The sequence below is a fragment of the Chaetura pelagica genome, unplaced genomic scaffold (genome assembly GCF_000747805.2).
Source record: "Chaetura pelagica isolate M959 unplaced genomic scaffold, ChaPel_1.0 scaffold135, whole genome shotgun sequence".
In the NCBI taxonomy this organism is placed as follows: Eukaryota; Metazoa; Chordata; class Aves; order Apodiformes; family Apodidae; genus Chaetura; species Chaetura pelagica.
In genome coordinates this window covers 3,376,802-3,398,920 of record NW_009953649.1, presented here as the reverse complement: position 1 = coordinate 3,398,920, position 22,119 = coordinate 3,376,802, and the positions used below count along the sequence as shown (strand labels likewise).

Sequence of the window (22,119 nt, the reverse complement as noted above, 5' to 3'; positions counted from 1 at the left end):
AGATTTCAAAAGTATATAATTTTTTTAAATTGCAGAAAAATCTTATTTATTTCACATATTAAGTCTTTTAATCAATAAAATTATGTGGATATCTCTGGAATATTCATTCTGGGAGAGCTTTCTTTCTGTAGATTTAAAGCTTGAAATAACAATATACATTTATACTTTTCTTTTTTAAAAAATCAATTAATTATTAAAAAATCAGACACCAAAGGAGAAATTTTGGTATCCCCAGCTCACTAAGTTATTGCTGATTTGTAGAATTTTCTACTGTAGTATACTGAGTGTGAATAACTTTGTTTTAAACTGTGTGATTGCTATTCAGGAGACCTCCACTATAAAACCTTTATTATAGATTTGGTAAATCTTTGGGGTGCAGCAGTTTTATGATTTATGCTGACTGAAATTCAGTCAGCTGCTGTGCCAGGTCCTCATTAAGTTTAAATTGGCATATTCTCTCCAATGTTAACTGTATAAGTTACATCACTGAATATCTGATTCACCATTTCTAAAGTCTGTTGTCACAGAAACAGTCTAGTGATAAATGAAAGAGAAAATTTTAGTAGCTGGATATATCTTCTTTGAAGAATATTGGGTTGAAAGACATGGTATTATCCCTCATGTCCCCAGAGTCCTTATGGCAAAGAACAGAAATGCTTTATTATTGATTTTTTCAAAGTTTTCTTTCCCTCTGAATTTCCCATTCTCTCTGATTCTACAGTTCTGAAAGCTTTGGGAATTTGCATTAGGAAAAAAAATATTTTAAGATATCTGTTTTTCACACTTAAATTGATCCTGAATTGCACTGTTATTAAGAAGACATTTTGTGGATCTTTTTGAGTAGCAAGTCCAAAAAACAAGGCCCAGTTCTTTAATGAAGTGGCTTATTTTTATTATTTTTCAATAGGAAGGTAAGAAATTTGTATGTTTAAGATGCATTGAAATGCATGTGAAAATAAAGTTCTGGCTTGTTCCTTTTGGAAAAAAAATTATCTGTGGAATAAACTGAAGTAATTCCTGAACTGGAAGGCTTTCAGAATTTGATTTTTCATTTCATTTTTATTCCTTATCCACCTTTGTGTTAAGGAAAAACTCAAAGCCCAGTAGTCTGATACTGAGTCAACTGGAAACACTGGTAGAAAATTAACAATTCTGTTTTCTTTACAGATGTTATAGTTCTGGAAATTATTTCAATCTACACCAAAAGAAAATTTCCTGATTATTTTCTGAGGAAAAAAGTATATATGACTTCTGAGGCACATGAATTAGAAGAGGCACTTGTGCTCTCAATTAGGCACTTGTGTTACTGAGAATCTTTTTGATGGGCCTGCACATATCTGCCTGCTTAAATGGATTGGGACAGCTACAGCACTAGAGATTGAATAAAAGCCAACTCCTATACCTCAATCCGTGCACAATTTTGCAGCTGCTTGTTCTTTTGTACCACTGCCATTTTTCAAAACCACCTCTGTTGCCTTCTCCCACATCACAGCTAAACTAGAACTGATATTGCAATTAGTGAAAACAGTGACTCAGGAGCAGGCATAAAAGGACTGCATCCAAGTATTTCTGTAGGTGCAAAACCTTTTGATGCTGTAACTGTCCCATAAACATCAAACCTAGGAATTTCATACAAGGTTGAATCTTCAGAAATATTTTTGTCTTTGTCATTTTGGAGGTAGATTTAAAACGGATGTTTAGTCTTAAGAATGATGGAGACATTGGAACAGGCTGCCCAGGGATGTGGTAGAGGCACCTTCCCTGAAGGTGTTCAAAAAACAGAGAGATGTGATGTTTTGGGAGGTGGTTTAGTGGTTAGGGGTTGTAGGTGGGTGGTTGAACTTGATGAACTTGAAAGTCTTTTCCAGCCTTGATTATTCTATGATTCTACAATTCTGTGTATTTTAAGCTCTATTCTTTCATCTACAATTATATTCAGATAGCTTACTTTTGGAACAAGACTGTTGTTTTTTTTACAGAAAAAAAATGATGACTTAATAAAGCTGAAGTCAAGGAATATAAAAGATTAATTCTTTACTTCCCATCAGCAGGCAATGTCCAGCTGCTTCCTGGGAAGTCGGGCCTCAGTATGCACGGCAGTTGGTCCATAATACAAATGTAATAATGAATGCCCCACCTCCTCCTCCTTTCTCTTAGCTTTTTTTGATGAGCAGATGTCATATGGTATGGAATATCCCTTCAGTCAGTTTGGGTCAGCTCTTCTGGCTATGTCCACTCCCAAGATCTTGCCCAACCCCAGCCTACTGGTGAGGAGGAACTGTTGGAGAGACAGCCCTAATGCTGGGCAAGCACTGCTCAGCAGTAGCCAAATCAACACCTTTCTGGCTACCAGTACAGAGCACAGCACCACAGGGCTGCTGTGGGGAAAACTAACTCCATCTCAGCCAGACCTGGTGCAACAGGGTATGTTCTTCTCCTTTACCGGAAATTCTATCTGAGCAATTTTTGAGGATTTTCTGTATCTCTCCAGGGTTCCTGCTGCCAACTGTTGATACCAACATAGTAGCTCTATGGTAAGATGCCACATGTCCATACTAGAAGCATGGATCATGTGTACTGTCCATGAACAATGTTTGGCAGGAAGTGCTAGCTAGATTTGTGGTGCAAACTTTTACTGTCTCCAAGGCTTCTACACTAGATCTGATACTTTGTATATTTTTGACATGGCCAAGATTTCTGAGAAGAAACTTGCTAAATTGTACAGTTGCCATTGACATGCACCTGTTTGGTAAATCCTGTGACTCCTATAAGAAATTTGGCAATATTGGAATCTTGCAAGTTGTATACTCCCATGCAGAGATATGGCAGCTCTATGCGGCGTTTAAAGGGGGGAGATAGTCCAGGTATTGCTACAGATTTTTCAGATCCAAATGTTGAGTTGTGAATTTTTCAAAGTCACATGATAAGTGAAAATAACATGATTTCTGTTTTGCGCAGTTGTATGTACAGAAGTCTGAAAGCAGGAGCTGAAGTACGTGGGCTATTGCAAATTCCTATTGTGTCCTTTTCAGTTCATTTCCACTAGAAATTAATCTAAAAAGAGACACCTAAGACATAATATATTTAAGTTACCAAATTATTCAACAAACAACAATTTCAACAACATATTTTTCTCTTAGTTGTTATTTATATTAGATCTGTCCCCGGCTTTGGCTCATGAACATTCTTTAAAAAGCCCACAACAGAATTTAGGATTTGTACTGTGTAAAAAATGTGACTTTCAGATTCTCTCAATAAAAAATGCTGCAATTAAATTATAAGGATTAAGTGATTTGGTGTTTCGTATTCTACGACAGAGATATATATATTGCAAGTAAGATGGCAGTGAGAAGGAAGGATGACAAGGCATGCATTTTTAATAGTATGGAAGATCTTAATCTGTCAAAGAAAAGGACTCTCTCTTCGCAATTTTAATAAGTGGACTTTCTGAAAGGCTGGATAACTTGATTTTGACTTAAAACTAAGTGACTATAGCATTCATATTAGTTCAGCAGCTCTAGCTTGGAAATGGGATTAACCAGGATAGAGTTGTTTGCCAAAACATTCAAAAAGAGCAGGCTACTTTTTATTTATGCAGCTGATAGAAAACAAAAAATGCGGTAGCCATCAGACATGCTGTTGCCAATGACAAGTTTGTACACTTGCAGAGCAAGAAATGCCTTTTGAAAAAGGAGCCCTCCATATACTTTCCAAGAATGGAAACTTAAAACAGAAAAGAACAGAACTGGTTCTAGAATAAAACTAATTAGTTCATAAAATAGAACTTATTTTATTGTCAAAGAACAGTAATATCGAATAACATTTTTTAATAACAAAGAAGCAGGCATGTGGAATAGCTTTTATCCCAGACTCCAGATCACACATACTTCTATAGAAAAACATCAGTCTGTATATTAGTGATGTATATGTAGGTGTTACAGAGAATTTTATTGGTTTTTGTTGTTGTTGTTGTTTTAAATATATATACTATTATAATAACTTCTAGTTTGTTCCTCCATCTCAAGAAGAACTTCTCCAAAAACAAGTATTTGCTTTAACAAAATAATGCAATAGTATAATCACCATTGTTAGGTTTTGTTTTTTTTCACTATGTAGGAGACCATCTCCTTTCGGCAGCAAAGTGAAGAAACTGCCAGTAAAGGTAAGTGTGTTTCAAGTTTGTATTTGGACTTCTGCCATTCTATTGTTTTACCTTAATGTTAATCCTGATGTACAAATATCAACAGTATTATTTATGTGTGTTGGCTTTACAGGAAAAGATTTTGGAGAATGGGTAATAGCATGTGTAATTGCATACAGTAGAGTCTTAAAATTGGTATTAAAAAATCCCTAACTTACAAAAAATATTTTGAAAAAAAATAACACTTTTCATAAGTTATTTTTCAGAAAAATATACTGGATTTGGTACACATAGCTCTTTTTCTAATCACTGTGAATTATACAATTTTAATAATTTTTTTCTGAAAGAGAAGGCAACAAAAAAAGACAACTTCCATTTTAATAACCTTTACTCTTTTCATGTGATTGAAATTAGTATTTCAAGTATATTCAGTCTGAGTAATTTTTCAAAATTAATACTTCTTTGTTTAAGTGAATGTTTTAAGGATTTGATCAGGAGTAATAAAAACTGCCTTTTAAAAAGTAATCAGATTTGCTTGGTGCAACATCAGCCTCTCCTAAAACTGACTGCCAAAAAACACCTTTCCTTTTTCCAGAGTTCTGAAAGTGAATCTCAGAGCAGAAGGACATGTGAAACTTGTGAATGAGTGTCATGCTTTATTTACACCATGACTCATATATTTTCTCATCTTGGTTTTGGTTTTCAACTCTTCAATCCATGTAGAAGCCTATGCAATGTACCTTTGCTTTTTAGGCATTTCTGAAGGTTGATTATATTAGGGAAAGGCATAGAATGCCATTTTTTAAAACTTTTTTTCAGTTTTTAATTGGTTCTTTGTGAAATATCTACAATCCTCTCTTGCAACAATTGAAAAATACAATAAATATCCTCTCAGTTGAAGCATGTATACAACCTCCTAAATTCTACAGTAGTTAAACCAGAAATTTTACCCAAGATGTTTAGAAAATTTCAATTTTTAACATTATCTTCAGTCTGGAAAAATGTACATCCTATCAATTGTCTCTGGTAATCCCAAAATAGGGTAATACAAGTTAAGGTTATAAAGACGGGGGGAAAAAACCCTATCCTCAAACCTGTGTAATACCAAAAGTATAATGACGTGTGAATACATTTATGATTTTAAAGTATATTGAAGCAAATGTAAGTCATGCTTCTTCAAAACCTACACTTAAAATTAGTCTTAAACTAATTTGAAAAACATTTGTTCAGTACCATTTTGCAGTTACACTTTTAAGAACTGATGATGATTTCAGGTACTGTAGTGCATGAATGTCTTTTTTTTTTTATTCTTATTTTTTTATTTTGTAAATTTACTTTACTATCATCCCAGTAAGAAAAGCTCATGACTACAAAAAGCCAGATAAAAAGCATCCAGATATTGAATGAATGTTGGCACCCAAAACTGCAGTCAGTTTTATGAGGGGCTTGATTTCCATTTAAGCATCAGTAAAGAGCCAGTGCATGAAAAATTATGAGCACTTACCAAAAGCAATGACTGCATTTCTTGCTGAACTGTTTCAAAATGTGTCTTCTCACTTGTTTAAGAATGTTACTCTTTCTAATAATTTCTGGGGTCTCATGCGATATAGTATTTTCTTACCATAAAAATAGGGATTTTTGTGATAAATTCTGCTAATCCATGTTCATTTTTTACTCTTTCATCTTCCCTTTTTGGATTAATTATTCTAGTTTGTATGCTGCTGTGCTCTTAGTTATTGATTTGGTTTTATTTGTCTTCTATTTTTCTGTAGAATGTATGTTTCTTTATTACTTCTGTATTTCAGTGTTTTCCCTTATTCATCAAGTTACTTTTTTTCTTTTGGGCTTGGTTGTAACATTAATCTTTGTTGCTTGAGTTCTAAGTAGCATAAAATTTTAAAACTCAAATATGCTGTTCCCTTTTCTGAAGCTCTCTGCAATGTTTAACTTTATAATAACCTCATAATAAATCCCTGTCTATTTCATTAGTATTTGAATTTATTTGAAGGATTATTTATATGATAATTATGGAGAATTATTTGCTGCAATTATCTTCCATATGTCAGTTCTAAAATACCATCTTATACTGAACATCTCTTATGATTCGCTTCATTTTTTAAAAATTATTTTATTCCCTAAATTATATGTTCATTATCTCACCCAGTGTTTGCAATTTCTTATAGCTGAAAATGACTCTTCTTGCATACAAGGTAAATGATACTTAACAGTTTGATTTACTTTTTTCATATTTGGAAGCTCTGAACAGCAGTCTTTGGACTGCATCGATCAGAAAGGATAAGATATGCTTTTTTATTACATCTCACAAGTTTCCTACCATTTCTTCAAAGAGAAGTGGAGAAACTTCAGCCATTTTGCTGACACTGTTTTAGCCTTCCTTTAGTTGCGCTGGAGTTGCTGTCTTCCCTCTGACCCCAGTCTGCATACATAATCAACAGAAAAAGGTTTATGTATTGACTTTTAAATAGATGAAGCATATCCTACATGTGAAGGCTGCAAAGATCTCCTGACCCTGTTGACCCTGAAGGTTTATTGATAGTACTGTAGAACTCAGGTTCAAAATGAACAAAGAGCAACAATGAGCAACAGGAAGATAACACAGGGCTTAGTTCTGCTTTGGGAACCCCTTAATTATCCTCTTTGTGATATGCACATTTGTAAGCCAATGACTTTGGTTATTTCACTGGAGGCCTAAAACTCAATGTTAGCATAAATCTAAGAAAAAGCCTAGATTTTGAAACTTCTAGGTAGTTTTTCCATAGTGTAAGGAAGAGAAAATGGTCTTTGCTGTGTTTCTTTTGAGTATTCAATTCTTGAAAAATAGTTGCAAACTTACAAACCTACATTTTGTAAACTCGTTAGTCATCCAGCACATCATTACGTGTCTTGCTGATCATGAACTATTACTACAGACATTTAAATATAAATAATATATTTTCTAATCAGCTTTCTCATTTGTTATACCTTAGCTGTTTGGGTATTACCTCATCTTTTTCCACAGCAAACATTCTGAGTTAATATCTCATCATGTTTGAGCTGTTCTACTGTTTTCAGCCGTTCTGAGCTCTTCTTAAAACTTCTTTTTGGGCCCAATTAATCATCTTCAATAACTATTGATATAAATCACACATAGTAAAGGCAGGGAAGGTGACATTATAACACAACTTTAAAAGTTATTAAATTGTTGCTAGATGTGGCTACAGGACACTTCTGTGTTGATATTTTGGTATTAATCTCACCATTGTTCTGATTTTCCTACAAAAAAATTCATGTAATGTAGTTAAAATCTATTTCTGTTTACAAGTAGTTAGACTGATGTATGTGAGTAGCATCACAGGGGGTTACTAGGTAAGTGCCAGAGGCAAGTCTTGATGTCCTTCACAATTCTGTTGGTTTAATCTTCTGTGGGTTATGGTTCTGGTTTCAGACAGTATCATGGCAGTTATAAAAAAATATCACACTGCCCCATCAGCTTTCACTGAAAAGGAGATTTAGATAAGGCATTGCATTTTTGTTTTATATAGATGATCTTAGGTTTGCAGAACTCATATATATGTTCACCTGACATGCTCATATTAAAAGTTCTAGTGCATGGTTCAATATGTGATAGTCTATTCAGGCAACATACTGAAGCAGTTACAGATGTTAGCAATTAATCTCTACAGAGATTTTTTTCAGTCACCTTTTGAGCTTTTTAGGTTAGTGTTTTAGTTTTTATATTTAAACTCTAAGATTTATGGAAAATGTTCCAATAAGTTTAGGAAAAAAATTCAATATAAGAATGATACTCCTTTAATACGCATATTGTCATTGTATTGCCTCTATGTGTCTTCTTGTCTCTGCAGAAGAATTCCAAGAGAGTATCAATTTTAATGCCAAACGAGTTTCAGAAACAGATGATGCTGGTATCAACAGCCAGACAGGGGATAAATCAAAGGAAGAGATCAAGTCAGAAAAAACTTCTGTTTCCAAGGAAACCTGGATTAGCTTTGAAGACTTCTGTGTTTGTTTCCAGTAAGGAACAGAGGGTTTGGCTTTAATCCATAAAATATACAGTGTAACAATGTTAAAAAGGTAAAACTTGACTATATTAAAGTGTATGTTCTCAACAGATCTTCTTTGCATATGTATCTCGCTTTTCAGGGTGGTCCCAAAGTTACTCTTCAGACCAGACTTGCTGCTGTAGCTGTTGACAGTGAGTCTGTAGGTGCAGCCCCACACTGTGTTGGGTATGTCCTCCAGAGTACAGCAGAGAACACAACCACCAGCTTCATAAAGCTTATGTCAGACTGAAATGTGGGTGGAAAAGGGTAGGTCATGGAGTGTGCAGCCACGAGGATGCTAACATGCTCAACCCATCAGCCTCTGGGCAGCCTGCATCTGATCAACACAACTCTAAGGCATAAAATAAGTTGTTTAAATCTTCTGTTGCCATCAGCGTAGCTCAGCTTGGTCAACTGGATGCTTTATTTCCCTTCCTTTTCAAAATAATTCCAAGGCATTTGTACCTCTGCAAACACAAAAAAGCTAGACTAGTATCTTTAGCTTCTGTTTTTCTGAAACCTAATACAATACAGATCTTTTAGAGAATCTGGCATGGTGGAGGGGAGTAATTTTACAAGAGAAAATTCACCCAAGTTATTTTATTTGAATTTTTAACCAATATTTCTTTGTGAAAATTTATCTTCATAAATAAGTGTAAACTCTGCTCCCTCTCTGAGTGAGAATGTATAACTTATATACCAGCAACACTACTGGAACTTTAGTAATAAAAGATCATAGATGACTGTAGACCTTGTTAGGGTTTGGCTGACTAATTTTAGGAAACCCCTGGTCCAGGAAAATATGGCCTTCAGAAAAAAAAAAAAAAAAAAAAAAAAAAGAATCATGACCAAAGTAATTTCTTTTTTTTTCAAAGTCCTGCTCAGTGTGTCATAGAGAGAGAATCTAAAATATCACCTTCTTCACTTGTTTAAAGAAGTTAACAAATGTTAAAGTACTGCTGACCTTTGGCAGACTAGTGTGACATTAATAAATGTATGCAGCATTTGTCAGTTTCTTATTCCTGTCTCTAAATGTGAGAGAATTTACTTGTTTTCACAGTGAACTGATAAAGTAGCTGTTAACAAAGGATTGACCTTTGAAGAATTCATTGCTCAGAAGAAATTAGGTGCCTAAGATTTTCATGTTACCAGTCAGTTCTGTTGAAAGTGTTCCCTTGTCTGACATGCCTACATCTCAGATACAGCAAAGCTAAGATGAATGTTCAGAGTTCATACCAACTTTGAGAAGCAAGGAATGTTTTAGCCATCATAGGAATTGATATGTCAGCAATGGATCAGGATACCTGTAGATTTTACGAGTAACCAAAAGTTTTCTTTTATGTAAAAAAATTTTGCATCTGATTCGATCCTCAATTCAAGCAAAAGTCATTTATGTTGCCCTTAGTTAAATCAAGGTCAGAAACAATTGTTAGGAACTGAGCAGCTGTCTGAAGATGTGCAAACACCAGAGAATTGAAAAGACACATTAATAGAATATACAAAATAGTTCTTCCTAACAATGATACTTTACCAATAGTTTTATTACAGTAATTTTCAGGTAAGCATGGAAGGTTTAGGGTAATAGTAGCTTTTTATCATTTATAGTTCAAGTTGGACAAATTAGGAGCCTGACCTCCAGTGGAAAAATGTAGTAGTGCAGCAAAAGTAGAAATAAATGTCAGCAGCTTTTTCTGAAGATGAATTGTATTCACCTTTTATGAAACTGAAAATGTTGAACCATCTTTGAGAAATATCTGGGATTTATGAAAGTAAAACTGGTATTTTATGCTTTGAAATAGACATTTATTTGAAATAAATAATTTATATGAAAATTATTTTCCTACATGTATTTTTATTTCCTTTTCTCCCTAGGAACTTGTATGTTTTCCACAAGCCACATACATACACTTACAACTACCAGAAGACATATTTTAAGGTATATGTATGGAATTTTTTTGTGCTTTTAAAAAACCTTTGTCAAAATCTTACATAATTAGATAATATATATAATCTAAAATACATTGGTATCTCACATAGAACTGCTGTTACTCAAATAATAATAATAATACCTTAAAATTACTATAGTCAAATTACAAAGATAATGTTGGCTAGCAAGCATCCAGAAGTATTTCACTGTATCTAAGACAAGAAAAAACGTTGTGTAATGCTCTTCAAAATAATATAAAAATTGAGTAGGTAAATAATGAGAATTGGTAGTTGAGTATATATTACCGTGAATCAGACCTCCACCTTCTCTTTATTATGACTTAAATCTACCTTATAAAAATTTAGAGAATAAATTCAATTTAATGATGATTCACCTGCAGAATCTGCCCTTCAGTTCTTCTTCATCTTGACCTATCACCTAGAACCCAAATCAGGGGTCTGTGTAGCATAGCCCTTCATTTTCTTTCCACATCCTAATTCCTTAAGTATCTTGCAGTATTCTGTTGCAGGAATTGGAAATACCCTTTAGTTATACTTAAATTACAGTATTTCTTTAAACCTACCATTAGTTTGTGTTAACAGGAGGTTATTCAACATGCTTGAATATCCTGTTCCAGCTCTGGTTTTATACTGTAACTAAAGTGTAGTTGTAGATGACTGAAATATAAACTCCAGGTTTATGTAAAATCCTGTACTGAGAAGGTTAACTATAGGAATTATGCTTCATAATTGTAGTATTCTTATAATATCATACCTCCATGTATTTGTAATCACATCACAAAAAAAATCCCCAATCACTGCACAATATACTTTTGCTAGCCATGATCAACATCAAGACTATGTAAGTCTATGTGCTGTTGTGCTGAAAAACTAACCTTTTGCTGTAAAACCATTCTATTTTTTAATTATTATTATTTTTTTTTTTACATTGATCAGATGAGGTATTTACACTATTAGGTAAATTCAGCATCAGACTTATGAAATAATCCTTTTTTGTTATACTATAAAGTGAATGGCACTGATATTGCAGGATGCAAAAAATGTATAAATATGAGTCTGGAGAATGTAGGAAGACATATTAAAACAGTTCTGAAGCAAAGCAGCTCTCTCACCTTAAGATTTTGAAGAATTTCTAGGAATTTAGCAGAATTATTCCGTAGTTTCTAATATTGCCACGCAATAATGAGGCAGAATCAGTCATGCATTACAAATTAAAAGAGTTCTTATTTATTTGAAACTTACTGTAATTAATTAGAATCAGAAAGCTGCAACTCAAAACAAAATGTTTGGTTTTCCATTGAATATTGTTTGGCAAGCAGAACTACTAAATTGAGGCCCATATGAAGAGTATAATATAAAAGAAGATACATTGTCTTTAAATAAACTTTTCCATTTCCTTTTATTTCTTAATTGAACATTATGGTTTATATGTGCAATATCATCATCATCATTGAATCATCCTAGAGTGGTTTGAGTTGGAAGGGACCTTAAAGATCATCTAGTTCCAATTCCCCTGCATGAGAAGGGACACTTCTCACTAGATCAGGTTGGTCAGGGCCCCATCCAACCTGCCCTTGAGCACATTCAGGGATGGGGCTTCCACAGCTTCCCTGGGCAATCTGTTCCAGTGTCTTACCACTAAAGAATTTCCTCCTAATGTCTACCCTAAATCTCCCCTCTTCCATTTTATTTCATTACCTCTTGTCCTCTCACTACAAGCCCTTATAAAAAGCCCCTCCACAGCTTTCCTGTAGGCTCTGGGCTTAAGTGACATGTCTGCAATTTGGAAGAAGTAGTGACTGTTCATTACTTACTTTCCATATCATATCTAGGGTCACAATATATAAAATCTTATTGATATTCTGTATAAGCCAGGGTGGACAGCATTCAATGAAAATGAGAGATGAACACATGTCTGTGTTTCTATGCAGTCTACTGGTGACCAAATCTTCTATTATTTATTGGTGGACAGTCTGCAACCCATTGAAATCCTGGTTAGCTTTTCTGCCTTAATACACTGGAATGATACTGGAGGTAAGTTCAACACAGAAAAGTACAAATTACTGTTGTATTTCCCCATGCATAAATATGTCTTTTCTGTTGTGTTTGGCTGCGCTGTATTTTAGCATAGTTTGAGAGTTTAGGATTAAATTATCAAACTGATTCTAGGGAATATATGAATACTCAAGTAAACTTACTTGTTACTTCCTATTGATGAATATTTTCCTGAAAGGATCCCTCCCTTTGCTGTTTATCACAATTGGCTGCAAGCTTTTCATCAGTGTATTTCTGGTATGGATTTCCTCATGTTTTCTACTGTTGTTTTTTTTTCTACAAATTCCACTCTTGCAAGCTACTTTATGCCTTAGCTGATCAAAAATGCAGTAAAATAGGCATTATGACTGGTTTATTTTTGAAGTGTTTTTTAAACTCGTGCACTGTAAGCTCTTAAGTAGATTTATAGCTGGCATATTTCAAGATCCAACAGCTTGGATGGTTTAAATTAAAATCATTTGTATTTTATGGAAGTCATAGAGTGGCATTCAGAAAAGCTAATGTATGTTATGACAATCAGCTTAAGTTAATCAGTCATTTAAACATTCAATACAGACATAACTTTAGTGCATCTAAATAAGAGCAGATAGAACCCAAAGAAAGATTAAAATAATGAAACTGACCATCTTGTTAAAATAATTAAACTGTAATATAAATATAAGTGTGTTGTATGGCTGTTTGCTTCCTTTGCATGTGGACAGAGTGTTTTTTTAGGGCGTTTTAGAACAGCCCTAAGCAACTTAGAAGATGTCTTATTTACACATCCTCCTAGAAAATAGGACAAATAAACTATATTCTGTACCACCTGTGCATTTCAGATGACTGTTTCTTTTCTCTAAATTGTCAAAACCTAAATGAAGCAGATACAGATTCTGCTTAAGTGTATTTGTCTTAATTTTACTGTTATACCTCCCCCCAAGTTTTACATTCTTATTCTAGATACTAAACAAGAACGTTCTAGTGTTTCAAAAGGTGTGCTGATGGTTGAACATTTTTCTTGGAAGAGTGTGACTCCTGGAGAACTTGTGTTAATGATGCATACATCTGCAACCAAAGCTACTGTGTTAAATCTTCCTATTGGGTATGTATGAGGCTTCATTTCTGTCTTAACACTTTAGTTGAAAGGCTTAGAATCCCAGAATCATAGAATCATTTATTTGGAAAAGACCTTTAAGATCATCAAGTCCAACCATTAACCCAGCACTACCAAGTCCACCACTAAATCATGTCCCTAAGCACCACATCTACATGTTTTTTAAATACCTCCAGGGATGGTGACTTAACTACTTCCCATGGCAGATTGTTTCAATCCTTAATAACCTTTTTGGTGAGGATTTTTTTTCCTACTGTCCAATCTATACTGACCCTGGTGCAACTTGAGGCCATTTGCTCTCATCCTGTCTTGTTTCTAGGAAGAAGAGACCAACCCCCACCTCACTACAATCTCCTTTCAGGTAGTTGTAGAGGGCTATGAGGTCTCCCCTCAGCCTCCTTTTCTCCAGACTGAACAACCGGAGTTCCCTCAGCTGCTCCTCATAAGACTTGTGTTCTAAACCCTTCACCAGTTTCACTGTCCTTCTCTGCATCCTCTCCAGCACCTCAATGTCATTCTTATACTGAAGGACCAAGAACTGAACACAGTACTCTAGGTGTGGCCTCACCAGTGCTGAATACCTGGAGATGATCACTTCCCTACTCCTGCTGGGTTGAGATTATGTTTTACTTTGCAGAGTAACTAGGAATTTATTTCCTAGAACATAAGATTTTAGAATATCAAACTGGTTGATAGCTAGGATTTGCTAAGATTTCAAAATTGCTTTGAATTAAAAATAATTGCCAAAACCTTTGTGAAGATTTTGAATTATTTAGTCTTATTTAAGAACATTTAGCAAGGAAAATCATAGTGATTTTCTAAAAAATAAACTAGAACACAAATTCCTACTTCAGCCTGAAGAAGATAAGGCTCTGGGGAGACCCCATAGTGGCCTTTCAGTAGCTGAAGGGGCTACAGGAAAGCTGAGGAGGGACTTTTTACAAGGGCTTGTAGTGAGAGGACAAGGGGGAATGGTTTTAAACTGGAAGAGGGGAGATTTAAGTTAGACATTAGGAAGAAATACTTTAGTGTGAGGCACTGGAACAGGTTGCCCAGGGAAGTTGTGGAATCCCTGTTCCTGGAAGTGTGCAAGGGCAGGTTGGATGGGGCTCTGAGCAACCGGATCTTGTGGGAGGTGTCCCTGCCTATGCAGGGGGGTTGGAACTAGATTATCTTTAAGGTCCTTTCCAACTCAAACCATTCTGTGATTCTGTAATTCTGTTTTCCGGACTACCAACAATAATTAAAGAATTAGGATTTTTAGTGGAACTTCAAAAGTATGGCTACAAAGATGATTAAGGGAGTGGAACATCTCCCTTATGAGGAAAGGCTGAGGGAGCTGGGTTTCTTTAGCTTGGAGAAAAGGAGACTGAGGGGTGACCTCATCAATGTTTACAAATATGTAAGGGGTGAGTGTCAGGGAGATGGAGTTAGGCTTTTCTCAGTGATGACCAGTGATAGGACAAGGGGTAATGGGTGCAAATTGGAGCATAGGAGGTTCAAGGTGAATATCCGAAAAAAAATTTTTACTGTAAGAGTGACAGAGCACTGGAACAGGCTGCCCAGGGAGGTTGTGGAGTCTCCTTCACTGGAGACATTCAAAACCCACCTGGATGCGTTCCTGTGTAATGTACTCTAGATGGCCCTGCTCTGGCAGGGGGGTTGGACTAGATGATCTTTCAAGATCCCTTCCAACCCCTAAGATTCTATGATTCTATGCATACCATGGGAAGTTTCATAGTTTTTCTTGGGACAGGATTTATGAAACATGACTGGAGAAATTCTGAGCTTATCCATGAAGCCTCACATATCTTACTTCACATTTACATAGTGCTTAATATTATTTATAATATGATTTGTTTCTCTGCATGTATCTCTAGATATTCAGTGTAGACCATTGCTTGAATCTTTTAAAAAATGAATAGATAAAGGCAAGAGCCTTTTGTATTTTTTGGTTTCTGAAAATTATTCCAGTGAAACAAGGAGGATGACATCTGCATATCTTGACATAAGCATAAAGTTGCTGACTTGAGTCCTTTTCTAAAACTAGAGATGAGACAAAGTGGATTTTAAAAAAATCAAGGTTTCAAATAAATATGCATAGAAAGAAAATACCTTGGTATTAAATAAAAGACCCTTAATAGTGTCCTGTATTTTGTTTTGATTCAGAATAAAAATGGAAATTTTATTATTGTGCTTATAGGTTAGCTCTTCCACCACATTGTCAGTGTAATTTCCAAACGTTGCAAATCTCTGTCCTGTAGGGAAGGTAAAAATGCATACCTTTTTTCACCTGCAAATTTCAAAGCTACCAGAGATACAGGCAGCTCAAGCTGATAAGCTTCTCAGCTTTGATTCTCTCTCCTCTAGGCAGAGCCAGTAGACTTCCAGAAAGCTTTAATTTACAGCAGGTGTGGGAGGCAAATGGGCTTATTGTCTGGTCTCCCATTTCATTCCAAGTGAGAAATGACTTGCTAAGTCAGGAAGGTATTTTATTCCCTCTGTCTGTTGGGGGCTGGGGGCATTTCAAATTCCACTCACACTAAGATGAAATGTAAAAAGTGTGTGTGTGTGGCGTGGATGGGGGGTAATTCTCTTTTCTCACTTTCACTGCCCGGTCTCTGGTTAATGCATTGAGGCTGTGCCTGGGATGAACTTTCTTCAGCTAATTGCCATCTGACAATGATATAAAACCATGGAGCTTCACAATTTGGTATCAGCAGGCTCCTCAAGTATTTTAGTGGGATTACAGGATGTTGTTGACTGAAGAGCAGGAATTGTCTGTGTGGTATAACTATGTTAGAAATGGTTTATTTTATGATTGGAATCTGTTATAGGATATTATTAAGTAAACAAGAACGAGCCTAGCTGAGTGTATCCCAAAAGGAAATACTGATTTTCTGTTGTTTGCCACCTTAGAGACAAATGGTTGAGTGGTTTGGCCTATTTGCTTCATAAAATGGTCTTTTTGTAGCATTTATCTCGCCTGACACACTTATCCATTATTCTTTTGTTGTTTTGTTAATGCAAATATGGAATTTATGATCTAAGTAATGTGTGACCATTTTATTTCTTCTCTAAGCTTTCTAGAACAAGTATGTTTTTTAAGCAGAGCTAGCTATGATCCTGACTAAAAAAAAACCCAATTGTTTCTATCCATCTGAAATAGTGGAACTAGCTATGTTGCTAAATGAAAACAAAAATTAAAAAAAAAATAATTAAAAAAAAAGAAATTAAAAAAAAAGAAATAAAATAACAGGGACTTATCTGATTCCACCTGCCTGTGGTTTGGAGATTCTTGAGAAGCAAGGAGTTAGAAATGCCAGATTTGAAGAGCCAGGTAATCTCAGAATGGTTTGCATTTTTACTGAATGCATAAAAGGTAAAGCTTAAGAATTGCTGTGACTTTGAATTTTTTGTTTTTTTTAAAAAAGTGCTTTTTTGATTATTTTTTTTTCCCCAATGCAGGAGGCACATATTGCTCTTCACAGTACGTTCACCTATAGGGCACCATGTTCATCTGTGTAGCTTGGTGCCTTGTGTCTTTGGAGAAGAGGACACGGTGATGTCAAGTCTTGAAAAGGTATGCATAACCAGAACTAGTCAAGAGTTGTAATAGAGGTGTTTCTGACTATTAATTACTTTTAAATTTAAGTACTGTGGCATCTTCATTTAGAGTTCAAATATGTAATAATATAATTAAATGTATGTATGTATCAGATGACACTCTGTTGGGTAAGAGTGTCAATCTGATTGAGGGCAGGGAAGCTCTGCATAAGGATCTGGATTGGCTTGATTGGCTGAGGCCAATGGCATGAATTTCAATAAGGCCAAATGTTGGGTCCTGCACTTTGACTACAACAACCCCTGGCAGTGGTACAGGCTTGGGGAGGAGTGACTGGAGAGCTGCCCAGCTGAGAGGGAGCTGGGGGTGCTGGTTGACAGCTGGCTGAACATGAGCCAGCAGTGTGCCCAGGTGGCCAAGAAGGCCAGTGGCATCCTGGCCTGTAGCAGAAATAGTGTGACCATCAGGACTGAGGAGGTACTTGGCTTTGGTGAGGCTACACCTCAAGTACTGTGTTCAGTTTGGGGCACTGCAGTATGAGAAGGACATCGAGGTGCTGGAGAGGATGCAGAGAAGGGCAACTAGGATGACTAGGGGTCTGGAGAACAGGTCTTATGAGGAGAGGCTGAGGGAGCTGGGGCTGTTCAGCCTAGAGAAGAGAGGCTGAGGGAGACCTCATGGCCCTCTACAAATACCTGAAAGGAGATTGTAGTGAGGTGGGTGTTGGTCTCTTCTCCCTAGTGACCAGTAATAGGACAAGAGGAATTGGAGTGAAATTGCCCCAGAGAAGGTTCAGATTGGACATGAGGAAAAATTTCTTCCCTGGAAGAGTGGTGAGGCATTGGAACAGGCTGCCCAGGGAGGTGGTGGAGGCACCATCCCTGGAGGTTGTCAAAAAACAGGTAGATGTGGTGCTTTAGGAGATGTTTTAGTGGTCATGGGGGTTCAGGGCTGCTGGTTGGACTTGATGATCTTGAAGGTCTTTTCCAACCTTAACGACTCTGTGATTCTACAATATCAGTTTCAATATGATATTGCAATCATTTTCTTAAATGTATAAGTAACCACTGGGTAGAATTTTGCATTACATAGAAAAGCAATGTAAAATAGAATGCTAAAAATACTGTTGAAATACATCAGGGGTAGAGTATAAGCTCTCCTTCTGAAGCATGTCATAAAGTACATGTGCAGAAACTAATATATTAAAAAATACCTGCTGAGTAAAATAAACTGTCACATCAGTAAAGTTTGTTTTGTCTCATGAGACCATATATTACTCACAGAGTCCCAGAGTAGCTTTTACACATACTATGAACAATTGATTCAAACAACTTTTCATAGCTAAGAGGCCCAGGGGAGTAATTACTACAGCCTTTGTTCTTCACTGCCTACAATCCAGACAAATAACACTTCCATATTTTTGAGATTTCTTTGGCAAGCAGTTGGCCCAAATATTTGTCATGGTCACTCTAGGGAGGGAGGATATCATCTAGAGCAAAGTTGTGCCAAAATATTTTGAAAGGTGAGTGCAACAGCATTCTAGGTTCACAGTCCTAATAATAGGGTATTAAAGCAGCTTATGCAAGTTTATTACATTTATTGTATCAAAGAATTTTAAATATAAGAAGTTGGACAACTAAAAATGTCTTGTGGCTGCACTATCCCCTTGTCTTCAGTTCATGGATGAAAAGCTGTTCCTTGTGAAGACAGTAAAGCAGAAATATATCCTGGGGTCTTCTTTGCACTTTTTTCAAGACAGCAGTTTCTCTGCAGAGTGTCATCTGCAGGAATGTATCCATATTCTTGCAGGGAAATCCTGATGAAGATTAATGATACTTTGGGCAGCATGTATCTGATGTTTTCAGCAGGATACAAGTACTCATCCTTTTATAATAGAAGAGATGCTGTTCCTTTCAGCTAACAGAGGCTTATTATCACTGCAGTAGAAAGTCTCTATGTGAACTCATTTTTTATTAAATGTTCTAGGACTAATGATACAGGAAAAATAAAATCCTGAACAGACATATGTTGTGCTGCCTCTTATAGTGTGGTAATATTTTAATTTTAATAGCTAAAATTTGTTAAAATTTTATATGCTTCTGAATACCAGAGATCTAATTGATTTTACAGTTTATATAATTAATAACAATTGCTTGGCTTAGGAAATGTTTTGTACTTCAGCACAGAAAAAAAGCTTGTGTGCTGTCACAGCCTGGAAAGAAAACAAAAGAAAATCTTAAAGCAATCTTTCTAAAAATAGTTGTTGTTCTTCTCTTTCTCTAGGAGAGCTGCCGGTTTATAGGACAGGCTACAGCTATCCTGAAAGCTATTGGAAATGTGATAAATAATTTCAGCAGAGAGCCTGAGCTTTCTACAGCACTGAAGGAGTTGGATCGAACTCATTGTCCTCCTGGCCGCCATGGTATTAAAGTGGTTGCAGAACACTTCAAGGTGAACAAACAATTTTTAAAAACACTTATCTAAAGGCTACAGAAGCTGGATAACAGCTTAACATTGTCATTATCCTTTTCAAACAAATTACTATGCTTCTTGGTGCTCCAAATGTGGGATTTGTTATTAAGTGTAAAACCAAATGGCGTAACTTAAAACTGTGTTATAATTGTCGTCTTTTAATACGGACAAATTTAATATGCACAGAATAGCACATTCCAGATATGTGTCCCTAGTTTTGTCAGTTTCGTTTAGCACACCTTGCGGTAGAAAGCACAATCTTTTTTTATTTTATTATTTCATTTTGGATTTAAAAGACTACCTGAAATGCAGAAAAGCCAGAATCGTTCCTTTATGTGCCTAACATTGATGACACAGGAAAACATTATTACAACTTATGTTACTGAAGACAGTCATGAAGTTTTTTTACTTGCAGCATTTCTGACTTCTGGTTTTTTTGTTTGTTTGTTTTGAAACTGCATCATTCTTACTCAACTTTTCTGGTCTCCATGTGTGAGAAAGGGTCTTTAGATACATGATAAATAAGTTACACTTTTCCATAGTTCTCTATACTATAACTTAAATATTATAAAAAGACTGCAAAAAAAATATGCAAAAGGCATACCAATTTTTATGTATATGTAGATGTTGATAATACTGCTATAACCTGATTTCTTTACAGTTGGTACTTTATATATTCAAGATTCACTTACTTTCATCGGAATACTAGAAAGCTCATGCAGTTTATACCATGTATTTTAGAAGACTGAATAGAAGAAAGGGATTAATATTTTTATAATCAGCAATATTAAAAGGTAGAAACACCTAAGCCAGTGCTTTTATACATGGGCTTGACACCAGGCTTAAAACAACAAAAATAAGAAAATTGTGTACCACTCATGAAAGGTAATTTTCATGACAAGTCCAACATAAAAATAAATCAGTTCACCTTCTCTGGTCTGGAAAATACAATATTTAAATTTATATTTTCATATTAAATATGTGCAAAACTTAGTGACTTTAAGAACAATTAACAGGCATGAACATACATATCCTTCCTCTCTCTTCCAAGAAGGCCAGTGTACAGTTGCAAAGGAATAGAAAACCTGAAATGAGAGAAATAAGAGGTACTGAGCCATTAGTGACTCCAGAATGAAAATAAGGAAATTATCTATCTTTAATACAAACAGTGAAAAAATATTCTGAACATAAACATGTACTAAAGTAGATTCTTTCTTCACCAGTCTTAAAAGCTTTCAACATAAGGAAGTTTCTATTAATATAAAAAAAATACATAACTTTGGATAAAATGTTTTCAGAAAGCAGAAAAATCTTAAAACAAGGACAATGAAAGAGAAATTTTGTTTTCCAGTAAGTTGTTACTGTGTTCTTTGATTCAAATTATGAAACCAGCTCTGAAAAACACACTCTTAACATTTCCATTTTTTGAAAGAAGGAGAGACTGGATTTCTGCTCTTTAAAGAGCATCACTATATTGAGGATGGATATAAAGCCATTACTTTAGTCATGTAAGTAGCACATGAAATATATGCTTTCCCAACAATATATTTCTACTTTTCTTTGTGTTGCTACCTCCTAATTCAGTAAGCATGCTCATTCAGTTGTTGGTCTCAGTCATAAAACATTTAATTAGAATCCCAGCTTTCATTATGGTGATTGTAATGTGTTCTGTCCTCTGGTAAGAGACCATCAACTAATTTCACAAAAATTTCTAAGATACTTTCAGGGGATAAAAATTTAAGCTATAGTTAATCAGTCCTATGTTTAATAAGACAGGCATGAAACAAGTTCTCTCTTGATCTTGGCTTGAAGCAGTGTCCTACTATTGGGACTGATTTTTCAAATGCTGTATTTGTTAGAGAAAGTTAAAGACTTCATTTTTACCTGAAAGAAGGTAAGAGCTGAAGAGTTTTTAAAACAATAATGCAAAGCAATATAAATCAGCTTTTATAAATTATTCCTTCTTTGAATGTTTTTCCTATTTTTTATTTTAGGTTTTCAATAATGCACTTTGGTATTTGATCAAGTACGTAACAGGCAGGGAGGCTTTTGACAGCTACAAATTTGCCTTCAGGGCCTTCACTTTGGATTTTAAAGACTTCGAGATTTTTGAGGATGACACTTGGTCTTCAGGTATTGCATTGGTATTAATAATTACTTTGTATATTTCTGCCCATTCTTATTTTCAAGGAAACAAGCTCTTCACTAATCTTGTGTTTTCTTCCCGAAGTAAACATGGTTCCCTTCTTATGAGATGCCTAAGCCTTCTACTGTTCTCAGCACATCTGAGACTAATTTCAAAATAGAAATAATCCTTTTTTCTGTTCCAGAAAGTCTGTCCAAGTTTTGTGAATTCATAAAATTTATGAAATTTTCCTTTGTCTTCCTTGATTTTTATTTGTTAGTACTGAGTGACAAGCATGAACAACCATCTACAGATGCCTTTTTTTTGCCAGATGTACTGCAGATCATGACTAGTTCAAATTACCAGCTGAAGAGACCTTAAATTACTACAGTTAGTGTCTTAATTGAAAGTTCACCTATTTCCTGTTGATGGGTTGAAGTGTTTTTTTCATTTGGGAATGATTTGGGTTTTGTTTTCTTGCTTTCTTGTTTTTTAAGCTTAAGATATTGAAAAATTAATGACTGGACATTTGCTCAAGACCATATGCAACCTGCTCTAACTTGATTCTGGTTTACATGTGGAATTAGACCAGATGACCTTCAGTGTTCTCCTCCAGCCTATATTACTCTGTGATTAAATGCTTGTGTTTTATGAAAGTAC

General features: G+C 35.3%; 1 protein-coding gene across 1 annotated transcript in view; it reads left to right on the top strand.

The window, feature by feature from the left end:
- The window catches only part of ADGB (androglobin), an 89,283-nt gene that overhangs the window by 32,824 nt on the left and 34,340 nt on the right, over window positions 1–22,119 (top strand). The window contains exons 17-24 of the mRNA XM_010000011.1: window positions 7,489–7,499; window positions 8,005–8,173; window positions 10,075–10,138; window positions 12,081–12,183; window positions 13,144–13,285; window positions 16,766–16,880; window positions 19,146–19,313; window positions 21,329–21,467. Coding sequence (XP_009998313.1) covers window positions 7,489–7,499; window positions 8,005–8,173; window positions 10,075–10,138; window positions 12,081–12,183; window positions 13,144–13,285; window positions 16,766–16,880; window positions 19,146–19,313; window positions 21,329–21,467 — 911 coding nt within the window. The remainder of the gene's footprint in view (window positions 1–7,488; window positions 7,500–8,004; window positions 8,174–10,074; window positions 10,139–12,080; window positions 12,184–13,143; window positions 13,286–16,765; window positions 16,881–19,145; window positions 19,314–21,328; window positions 21,468–22,119) is intronic.